This window comes from Trichosurus vulpecula, chromosome 6, assembly GCF_011100635.1.
Source record: "Trichosurus vulpecula isolate mTriVul1 chromosome 6, mTriVul1.pri, whole genome shotgun sequence".
NCBI lineage: Eukaryota > Metazoa > Chordata > Mammalia > Diprotodontia > Phalangeridae > Trichosurus > Trichosurus vulpecula.
The window spans coordinates 192,189,528-192,201,602 of record NC_050578.1 but is presented as its reverse complement, the minus strand read 5'-3'; the positions used below and the strand labels follow the sequence as shown (position 1 = coordinate 192,201,602).

At 39.9% G+C, this 12,075-nt stretch overlaps 2 protein-coding genes across 2 annotated transcripts in view; both read left to right on the top strand.

Annotated features, from left to right (window-relative positions):
- The window catches only part of LOC118854872 (cytosol aminopeptidase-like), an 18,304-nt gene extending 17,667 nt beyond the window's left edge, over positions 1-637 (top strand). The window contains 1 exon segment of the mRNA XM_036765070.1: positions 537-637. Within this exon segment, the coding sequence (XP_036620965.1) occupies positions 537-637 (101 nt within the window).
- Positions 638-836: 199 nt separating this feature from the next.
- Positions 837-5,140, top strand: LOC118854871 (clarin-2-like). The gene is made up of 4 exons (XM_036765069.1): positions 837-854; positions 954-1,074; positions 1,769-1,948; positions 4,875-5,140. The coding sequence occupies exons 1-4, from the start codon at positions 837-839 to the stop codon at positions 5,138-5,140; spliced, it is 585 nt and encodes a 194-aa protein (XP_036620964.1).
- The last annotated feature ends 6,935 nt before the right edge of the window (positions 5,141-12,075 follow it).

The following is a 12,075-nucleotide window of genomic DNA, read 5'->3' as shown; positions in this document are numbered from 1 at the left end:
CCCAAGAAGTTGGCTCTGTCCAGAACCCATTCAATGGCCTGTGGGGGTTAAGGTCTGTGTGGGATTTTAAAATAAAGTAGACATAAGGAAGATTGAGCTTTTTACAGAGGCACTAATGTAGGGTAAGCAGACCCTAGGCACTCTTAAATCATAAATAAGTCTGATTAGAATAAACTCTGTTGTTGACAGAATTTTGGTGACAAGGACTACACACCCATGGATTCATTAGTCATTTTAGTTGTTTTTATTCACCTGTTTTCTTTCCTTAGAAGGGAGACTGCATCAATTACTACTCTAATCTATAAGGGGAGAACATGGCACCAATTATGATATCTAGGGGACTGATGCAGAACAAGTTATGGGATACATATGCTTGAGACAGGCATCAAAAACAGAAGAGGGAGCAAAAGAACAACAAATTAAGTATGGTACCAGAGCTCAAAATTGAGTAGGCAAACCAGGGCTTTGCACCAGGTGCAGCAAATTTATAAGGCTTGCAATAAAAGCTACACATCCTCTCCAATCTCCCATATTAGGTGTGGGGAGAAATGGCTATGAATCTGCCCCTCTTATGACTGAAATTGTCCTTCCTTCAACATCTGGGGAAGTTGGAGCTGGGTATATCCACTTCCTATAGGCCTGCCATGGACCCAGAACCCAAAGCACCTCCCTCCAAAACTGAGACCAAAGTATCCACAGGGGCTTGGTGGTAGAAAAGAATGAATAGTCTCCATGGCAGTTCGTTCTGATTACCTGTGAAAGGGGAGGAGGAGTCAGTGAGGAAGAAGTTGTGTGTCATTGCCCCACTACCAAATGTTAGCATCAAAAGTGGAGCCATGTCTGTCCTGGCCCAGGTAAGAATCAGGATTTCTCTAGCACTGAAAAGAACTTTAGAGGCTTGGGGTAGGGATCAGGGCCAACTAGCCTTAGTAACTTACTTGTTCCCACTTCAGAACATTAGCAGCTCGGTACCATCCATTAGCTTTGAAGGCTCTATTGACATAACCTCTCCCCCTACCCCACCAGATCCCTCAACGCCTCCTCTGATGGTGCTTTTTGTGCCTCTGGCCTCAGGTACAAAAATTCCTAGTTAAAGTTTCATACCTCACCAGGGTTATAACCACACAGGAAGCATTTGGTAACACCCTGCTGGAGTAACACTGGAATGCCTTGTAGTGGAAAATGCACTGGGTTGGGAGTCAAGAGGCCCAAGTCTGCTCCATTCTGCCTATAAGACCCCATACAAGTCAGGTTACCTCTCTAGGAATCTGTTTCATCATCTACAAAATGAGGGACTTGGCCTAGATGATGTCCCAAGTCCTTCTTTAAATCCTTTGATACCTACATTTCAGGTTGCTCAGTGCCCATAAGCAGTACCAACCCAGCACTCCTTCGAAAAAGAACAGTGTAAAAATAGAAAGGAGTGGTGTGAATCTGCATTCAGGAAAGATAACCGGATCAAAAGGTCAAGCCAATTTAGATCACCACCTGTGATCATTCATTTTTTAGCTGTTTGTGCAAAATATTAATGCCTAAAGACCACAGTCTAAAGGTCCTGGCCTCCCAATGAGCAGTAAATCCATGTATCAAGAACAGAAAAAGATTCCTCGAAAGGTGCCTGCTTCCTTTGGCCCTTCCCCAGTTCATTACTACGTTTATAATAAGTGTGACTTTTGCTTTACAAAGAAACAACCAAAATACCATACACTCCTAGTACAGCACTTTAATACCCTTTAATGAAATACAACGATTGTTTCTTTCTCCCCAGTCTTTCCTCACATGGTGAAACAACTGAACACTGGCCTTCATGTCATGATTTTAATCTTCCTTTTTGTGGCCATGGCCTTGGCTCTGGTCAGTATGGGGTTTGCAATCCTCAATATGATAAAGGTCCCGTATCGTGCAATAAATGGGCCTGCTGGTATATGTCTGTGGAATGTACTTGCAGGTAAGGCACATTCTTAAATTGTTTATGTAATTGTCAAACTGTGCTGAAAATGGAGTTAAACGTATCGTAAGAAGGCATTAAAATGCCTTGCTATTTCTTCATTTCTCTCTAATTTTATTTTTTTCAAATTCTGCCTTCTTTCCCTCCTCCCCTTCCCTTTCCCCTTCCTCTTTCAACCTCCCCCGCTTTCTTGCATTGAGAAGCAAGAAAAATAAAACACCTGTTTCAAATCTGCATAGTTAAGCAAAACAAATTGCTACAATGATCATTAAATATACAAATATAAATATATATGTATATACATGAAATATACTAAAATAAATATGTGTATGTATATACATGAAATATACAAATATAAATATGTGTATGTATATACATAGGTACATAAACATATATCAGATGTGTTTACATATGTATTTATACAGACATATACATGTCATATATACACATGTGTGTGTGTATATCTCAGTCTACCCTCTGAGTCCAGAACTTCTCCATCAGGAGGTGGCCAACAAGTTTCATCACAAATCCACTAAAATCATGGTTGACCATTGCATCGTGCTCCTAAGTCTTTCAAAGTTGTTTGTCTTTAGAATATTGTGGTTACTGTATAAATTGTTTTGCCATTTCTTTAAGATGAGTTTCTGATTTTCTCTAGATTTATCCATTGAAATCTATTTTTCATGGTTTTAAATTACTCAGGCTATTATAATAATCCCTCTATTTTTGTCTACAAAACATACACATGGTTATTTGGATTCCTGAGTGATTCAGGGTGTGAGACAGAGGGATGGGGAGGAAGAGAAGCCAAGAGAAAACAATGCTGAAAGAGCCAGGGCTAAGGAGAAAAGAGGAAATGCGGAGAGGAGGAGGGGAAGGAAGTGATGCAGGCTGGAGGAATGATGAAGGATCTGTGGATGGAGCTCGGTAGCTGAAGGCTCAGTAGCAACATCAAGCAAAGATGATAAGAGAAAAGCAGGTGGCCTCCCTACTAGAGAGTAAGCGCCTGGTGAGTAGGGATTGTTTCATTCTTTGTGCTTGTATCCCCAGTGCCTACCCCAATTGATTAATTAATTGATTGTGGTAAGAGTGCTGACCACCAAAGGTCAAGTCCATTTGGGAATGGGAAAAAACAATCACCATTGAACTTGAAAAGCTTGGAGGGCTTTCCAGAAAGCATACAATATACCACAAGATTGATTTTCCAGAGTAGGGCATATCCCTGGCCTCTGCCTTTTCTCTAATAGGCCCCTGTGCTCATCTTTTCCATCACCCCAACCTGAACTTGTAACCATTTTTAATCAGTTCACAGTGACCAACCCAACTTCATCCCCCCTATCCAAGGACTGCCAATGGGAGGTGGGGGGTGGTCCAAAATCAGGTGGGTATCTGAAGTTGGTGGTGAGAAGCAGAATGGGCAGAGGCTGCAGGACAGTGGAAAGAGAGTGGGATTTGGCATTAGAGGCCAGTGTTTTGTGCCCCAGCTTACCATCCAGTCCTCTCTAATCCTTATCTTTTTCTTATCTGTAGAATGAAAGGGTAGGATCTCTAAGGTCCCTTCCAGCTCTCCATCCTGTGATAGGATCCCAGGGTCTAAACTACAACTCTGAGTTAGCCAGAAGAAGGGAGATATATGGGTCTCTCTTCTTCCCTTTCTCTTTGTACTGGTTTGCTACTCTTATCTCCTCTCCTTACCCTTTATCTATGGAAAAAGATAATCAGGGCTAAATAAGGAGGTGATAAGCCAAGTGCCAAATAAATAAGTGGAAATGCCGGCTGAAAAGACATCCAGAGACAAGGTAGGAGTTCAAGTACAGTTGGAAACTCTCTTCCATGAGGCCCGTGGGGACATCCTCAGGTGTTGAGGGATTTGTAGTTTCTTTATTCAGTTAAGTTTTTAATATGAGTGTTCCCATAGTACCATGCCATAAGAAGAATGCTGAATTTAGACTCAGAGGACATGGATTCCAATCACGGCTCTGCCGCTTACTCCCTGGGCAAGTCACTTAACTTGAACCATAGGTTCCTTGTCTGTAAAACAAGGAGGTGAGCCTGTATATAACCTTCCTCTAAGTTTACAAACCCTATGAATAGGCATATAGAATTAAAAGTTCCTCCAGTAGCATGTAAGGGGTAAGGGAAGTTCCACCTCATTTATTCTTACAAGTCACTAAATATGAATTGCCAACCAAATGTAGCAAAATTTGGTGTTATACTTATTTGTACACTTGTCTCCCCAGCAGATTCTAAATTTCTGGAACTCCAGGATTGGGTCTAATTTTATCCTGTGATTTACGTTCTGTGGTGAGCAGGTTGTATCTGATTCCATTCTTCGAGCTATTTGTTCTTTGTATCTCCTACAGCACAGTGCCTTGCTCCTAAAAAAATGCTTGATAATTATTTACTGAATTGAACTGGATCCGATGAATTTGGGATATATCAGAAGAGACAAGGCTGAAATTACAATTAATGATGTAATTAAAAATGCAGGGAGGTTAATATATTAACAAGCATGAACCATTTCCAAATACTTTACTAGCAACCATTTCAAACAACTAATGAGTTATTTATAACCAATTCTTGTCTGTTTATTAGAGTAGATTTAATATGACTTCTACTTAATAGTGTTTTGTTAGCCTAGTTCATACTGCTATAGGTATTTCAAAATAATAAGATTGCATTTGTTAAAAAAAAAAATTCTTTTCTTCAGATTGGACTCACTCCTCCTTAGCCTAAATCAGAGTGGTTTTGCTGCATGACTCCCTCATAGATAGAAAACGGACAATATTTAATATGGGGCTTTCAGAGATTTTATTTGGGCTATATAAAGTTTGACTCAATCCTTATCAAGATGCTACAATTTAAATAAGGTACCCATGAAGTCTTTAATGGCCAACATGAATTTTGAATCTCCCTTTGGTTCTAGGTGGTGTCGTTGCTTTGGCCATTGGGAGCTTCATGGCAGCTGTGAAATTCCATGACCTCACAGACAGAATTGCCAATTTTCAGGAAAAGATCTTTCAGTTTGTCATTGTGGAGGAACAGTACGAAGAGTCTTTCTGGATCTGTGTGGCAAGCGCTGCTGCTCATGCAGCAAATTTGCTGGTGGTAGCCATAAGTCAGATTCCCCTTCCTGAGATAAAGACCAAAATAGAAGAAGTAACTGTGACAGCAGAGGATATCTTGTACTGATTGCCTTCCCTAACTGTATCCTCTTCCTAAAAATAGTTCTGTGAAATTAATTGAGGCATATATTTTTTGGATTCTCATGCTTCTGATCTGGATGAAGACCTTTCTTCATTAATGCTTTGGCCACTAATTAATTGGCCTTGATTTTATAGATTCTATAAAAGTCAATGGAAACTGTCAGTGATTATGACCAGGGATTGTAAATTATATACTGCATGGACCTCATTGCCTGAAAAAGGAATTAATGATGTAATCAAAGATGTATAATAATGGCATTTTCTCTAGAGACTTTCATCCTAGGAAATTTATGGACCTGGGAAAGTTGAGATATCCTCAGACTGATTCATGCTGTATTCTTTTAAGGGAAACAGAAAAGAACATGGTGGTGGAAATGCTAGCATTCCATTGGTTAACAAATGTCTATGGAATGAAATAGATTCATTCTTGTTGTGTGAACAGGTCTGTAAATTGAATTACTCACCATAGGAATTCTGAAGAGAGTTGTTTGCAAAGTGAAGCATCCTCTTGGGATCTGTTGGGCAGGCACAGATGTTTGTAGCAAAGTTTTTTCCAAATTCTCCACACCTGTTTTAATCAACCCAGATGTGAAGAATCCTTTTCCACTTTTGCCTTCATGCCAAGTAAAATATAACACTGCCCTTCTCTCAACCACAGACAAGCACATAAATTCCATATATTTTTTAAGTCTAGTCCTGTGTTCAACAAGGTAGGAAACACCCCAGGAGAAAATTCGCTGCCCACGATGCACACCAGCAACTCTTCTGTAACTTCTACCGAAGTCTTAGCAGCCTGAGAGCACTAAGCAGTTCCTTAGTTAGCCCAGGGTCACACACCTAGTATATATCTGAGATAGGACTTGAACCCAGGCCTTCTTGACCCCAAGGCCACTTGTCTAACTACAACACTGCTCTACCCCTGGAAACTCCATCTCACTTGAAAAATGGCAGTTTGGGCTTAATGCTATGCCTCAATATAGCTGTATGGGATTTCTTCTGCTCTATTGAATTGGACTGAATGTCAGAGGAAAGAACCCTAGATTCAGAGTCAGGAGTCCTGAGTTCAAGATCTGACTCTGCCACTAACTGGCTACACGGCCACTCAAATAATTTCTCTGAGCCTCAGTTTCTTTATCTGTAAAATGGGGATAAGAATATGCTGCCTATCTCCTAGGTTTGTTGTGATGGTCAAATGAGATATTGTAAATAAAGGATCTTCGTGACTTAATTTAAGGACAGTTCAAACCAAGCTGTTGCTATTTTTTCGGCTCTCCCCCCAGATGTCCCACAGAAAGTATAACTTCAGCACTCAGAAGTTGGATATATTTTAGTGAACCCGACTCCATGGCTCAGAGATGTGACATTAATGAAACACATATTATTTTTGTGGTTTGTCCAGCTCTTATGGCCTCATATGATCAATTTTAAGCTGCCTGCTAATGTGGGGAACATTACCACGGATCCTTCAGAACAATAACAAACTCTCAAAACACTTCTTTTTTTTTAATAATAGCAGATTAGCCTTTTCAACCCTGTTTTGCTTAGGGCAATGTAAAAATTAATTTGCATTCCCAACATACAGAACATCCTCCCCTTTACTTGGCACTTCAGTGTTTACAAAGACCTCCTCCTCACAACATCCCTGTGGAATAGTCTGTGCAAGTATATATTACACCCATATTGCAGATGAGAATGCTAAAGCTCAGAGTGGCAAAATGACTTATCGATGGTACTTAGCTAACTCATCTATCCAGTGACTTCTCCACCCACATATTGTTTGTGTCTTGGGAGCCGGGAGGATTGTGGGAGAGTGGTTAGAGCTGGCTAGCGCACTAGAAGTTGAAACCTGACTTGGTTCCTTATTACTTGTATAACTGTGGGCAGGTCTTTTGCTCATCTGCAAAAATGTGGAAGTTGTACTAGATAATCTCTAAGGTTCCTTCCAGTTCTAAATTTTAAAAAAAGCCATCCCTGATATTGAGGAAAAATAATTGAGAAGTAAAATATTCCAGTATGGTCTCTATATATTTAGTGATGGTTCATATCTTAAAATGGAGCCACATGTAACCAGAGTAAGTGAAGAAGACTCAGATCCACCTTGTTTCCAGGGACCTAGAATATTTTCGCTCTCATATGAACAAATCTTTGGTGATAAAAGGATATTTAGAAATTGACAAATTAATGTCTTTAATATTTTATTATCTTCACATAATAGAATTTACATAAGAAGAAAACACTAATCATATTCCTATTTTCTGATTAATGTGGTCACGATAATGTTAATATTCACTTTAAGGTTATTAATATGCATATAAGTTGTTATTGCCAATATTAAATGCACTGAGTTGTACCAAAGCTAGTGAGATTTGGTATACTAATTTTTAAAGATATAATGTTAGTGAAAACAATTCTTTATTTAGGTTGTTAGTGAAAATAAGAAATTATTTTAGTTCATGAAAATGTGTGTAATAAACTGAAGATTAATTACCAAGATGTTTTTATTGGTGGCAATCAATTTTTAAATGCACAGAAGAGGACAGAACAAGAGCCAGAAAGAGTCACAGACAAGTAGGACAGCTTTGAAAGTTACATATTGAATTGATTATGTATTTAAAAGAAAAGCAAGAGGTACAAAATAGAGATCTATAATTTCATGACAAATTCTCTTCTGCTATATGTATATGGAAATGTCCATTTTACTTGGTGTCTGTTAAGATCAGAATACTTTCCCTTCTTAAAAGTCCAGAAGCTCCAAAGCTGTGACATCATCTAGCATTCTACCGTGGGGGAAAAACTTCAGGGTGGCTAGAGATGAGTAACACCCCGCCCCCTTCCCCCTACCCCTATCCTCTGAGCCACACCTTCCTCAGAGACTTGTAAAATTACTCTAGACTTAAAGGGTTATTCTGATGTCGAGGCGCCACACTCACCCAAGAAGAGAAGGAAGTTGGGGTGGTTAGAAAGTCAGCTCCCCTCCTCAGGCAGGTGCAGTTCATGCAACTCATATTATCAACAACATGAAAACCTGGAAAAGCCAGTTTGCTCCCTGACAACATGACTCAGTGTCTCATTGCTCCTGGCCTTGATCCTTTGTCATTGCATGATGCTGGATGCTTGAGTTCTGCTTCATTGCCACTTTAAAAATCCCTAATGCTGTAGCTGCCTACATATCTGCTGACTGTGGCCACGACGTATTCCCTAGCTATCAGGTCCTGCATAGCTGCCATTATGCTCCCTGCTGCTACCTCCACCAGCACTGCTTACACAACAAAGTGTTACAGCTCTTTTAGAACGAAGCCATATGAGGGGCAGCTAGGTGGTGCAGTGAGTAGAGAACTGGCCCTGGAGTCAGGAGGACCTGAGTTCAAATACCACCTCAGACACTTGACATGCTTACTAGCTGTGTGACCCTGGGCAAGTCACTTAACCCCAATTGCCCTGCCTTCCTCCTTGCAAAAAAAAGAATGAAGCCACATGAACCAATATATTATCAGCTCTGTTGTTAGGCCTATAGATCCATCTTGCTGACGTAGAAATGGGTTGTTCAGGCAGATGTCACTTTCCAACTACCCTTTCCCAAACACAGGTGCCTTGCCCTCAGGTGGCACAATGGATAGAACGCTGGGCCTGAAGTCAGGAAAACTCATCTTCCCAATTTTAAATCTCACCTCAGATACTTGCTAGCTGTGTGACCTTGGGCAAGTCATTTAACCCTGTTTGCCTCAGTTTCCTCACCTGTCAAATGAGCTGGAAAAGGAAATGGCAAACCACTCCAACATTTTTGCCAAGAAAACCCCAAATGGAGTCATGAAGGGTCAGGCATGACTAAAATAATGACTGAATGGCAATATCCTTCAGTAATAGCTAAATGACAGCAACTGAATTTTGTTGAACCCTACCCTTGGGCGTAGACAGTGTGTTTCAAACATAGTAATACTGTAATCTCCCATTGACTATTCCTGAGGCCAGGGAAGATAGTCACACACCTTTCCATTCTTCTCCTTACTTTTTCCATCCTCCCCTCCAGTGACTAAGTCCAGGTCATGCAAAGTTAGAAAGAGGGAAGATAAAGGGACAATTCTAGCAGCTGCTGCAGGTAAGGCCCTTGTCCCCATTATGCTTAAACCCTAATTTTAAAATTCTCAGTTCATCCCCCAAAAATCACGAATCTGTGCATACCCTTTGACCCAGGGATATCACTGCAGGACATAAGTTCATAGGTGACCAAAAGAGACAAAGACCCCCTCAAAGAGATAAAAAAAAGCAGGAAAGGACCTACATATACAAAAAATTTTCATAGCAGCATTTTTTGTTATAAAAACAAACTGGATACTAAGAGTTGTTGTTCAGTCATTTTGAGTCTTGTCCTCCTCTTTGTGACCAAATTTTGGGTTTCATTGGCAAAGATATTAGAGTGGTTTGCCATTTCCTTCCCCGTCTCATTTTTGTACAGATAAGGAAACTGAGGCAAAGGGGTTAAGTGACTTGCCCAGGATCACACAGCCATTGAGTGAGGCTAGATTTGAACTCAGGAAGATGAGTCTTCCTGAGCTGTCCACTATACCACCTTGCTGCCCTGGAAACCAAAAGGATGCCCATCAAATGGAAAATGGTTGAACAAATTATGATATGTGAAAGTCATGTATTATCATGCCATAAGAAGTGATAAGAGGGACAGAAAGCTTGTAAGAACCTATGAATCTGGGAAGACTTGTAAGAATTGATACAAAGTGAGTAGAACCAGGAAAACAATTTATACATTGACTGCAGCATTGGAACAAAAAACAATTGACAGACTTAAGAGCTCTGATCCAGGCATTGACCAACCATGATGGCAGAGAATGAAGGATGAAAAACACTTCCCATCTCCTGACAAGGAGGTGATATTCTCAAGGTGCAGAATGAGATATACCTTTTCTGAAACAAGGTACGGATATGGCTTGCTTGACCTTGCTCATTAGTTAAAAGGGAAAGGGGAAAGTGGAAAAGAGAGAGGGCTAGTGATAGCAATGCCACAAAAAGAAGAAAATAAAGAAACGAGTAAGAATGAAGCATTTTAAAATGCACAGAAGGTACCAGAAGGAAGTTCAGAGGAAGACAGAAAAGCAAGACAGCTCTGAATCAACATGATGGATTTTCATCTGCTTGGTATACATGATAGAGATTTGCAGTTTCATATAAATATGTATGCATACATACATGTACATATAAAATCTTTTTTCTGTTCTCTGAATATGGAAATGTTCATTTTGTTGTGTTTATCAAGTTCAGGATAACAACAAGAAAAAGCAATTCCTGTAAAGTACACCAAATACAAAGATGCCTGTTTTCTTCCCAGTTAAAAGTTGTATTATTTGAAAGTTTGAGCAACACAGACATTCTAACAGGTACACAGACTACATGCAGTCACACAATATAAAATATCCATGGATCATATTATTACATACCTAAAGTACACTGGATTCAAAGCCCTGAGGACATGGATTCAAATTCTGACTTTTCTGTTTACTACCTGTGTGACCTCAGGCAAATCCCCTAACCTGACTGACTGAATGAAGAACATTTTACAAATATCTTATTTGATCCTGATAACAACTCTGTAAAGTAAGTACTATTATCATCCTCATCTTACAAATGATGAAATTGAGGCTCAGATGTGTAATTATGTGATTTTTCCAAGGTCACTAATAAGTACCTAAGGCAGGATTTGAGCATGGATCTTTTTCTCTCCTCTCCTCCTACCTCTTCAGCCATGGCATCTTGTATCAGAAATACATGACCTTAGAAGACATGTGCTTACAGCCTGAGAGGGCAATTAGAAGACACCTTCTGTGTAGAGAAGGGAATTCTGAATCCTCTAGAAAGCATGATGCCATAATCTAGTCTTCTGGTAGAAAAGGGAGATTTCCAGAGCTGTACAGGCTTTTAGAGTTACCTTACATAACTCCAAAGTAAAGAGTCTCTGAGTCAGAGTTCAAGGCATTGGGTATTAGATCTTCTAAAGAGAGAGATTATTTCCTATTGCCCTCTGCTCCATGGAGAAGGAAGAAGACGGCTTGTATTTCTTGACTAGCATCCTACTTGACAAGCAAAGCCACTGAAGACTTCAACTGAGCTAAAAAGTAAAGATGGTGGGGATTACAGCCAATCAATGAAGATAGATGTAGATAAAGATATAGATATTGTATATGTACATATGTATGTATATATTATATATGTACTTTACCCAGTAGAGCAGCATCTGGAAGAGACTATAAGACCAAAGTCAGTAAGGAACCATCCAAGGACCTTAATAGTCATGCTATATTAGACAAATGAGTTGTCCATCCTCGTGTGTATACTGGTCACATGTTTCTTATGTGTGTGCCTTTCTACTTATAGCATCTAAAATGTGTCCACTCTCCTTCCTGATTATGACTGTACATATGAAAGAGCATGCTTCATGTTTATGGGAAAGCCATTTTGTTGTTATCCTTCCTGCCACGCCATTTCATTAATGTCCTTTGCTTTGAGCTAATGATATCCTCCGGCTGACTAAAGGAAGCAACACGGTGGAGAAACTTACGAGCTATGGTTTTAGGAATGGCATCATCAAAGAGCCAAATAATATAGCTAAAGACTGGCAGATCATCTCCCCATGAGGCCACATCATAGCTGAAGCCCAAAAGAGAGTAGCAGAAAGCATGGCATGGAGAACCTTATGTCAGTGGAGAAAATAGCTTGGTCATGTCAAAGGTATAAGTTGCCCTGAACATACATGTGCCCTGGCCATATATTGGTCTTACACAAGGCAGAGCTAGTAAGAACCGTCTTAGGACATAAAACATAATATGTCAGTGCTAGAAAGGACCTTAGGAAATGCAGTATAGAATATCAGAGCCAGAAGAAATCTCTGAGGTAATTTTGTCCAGAGGTTCTTAA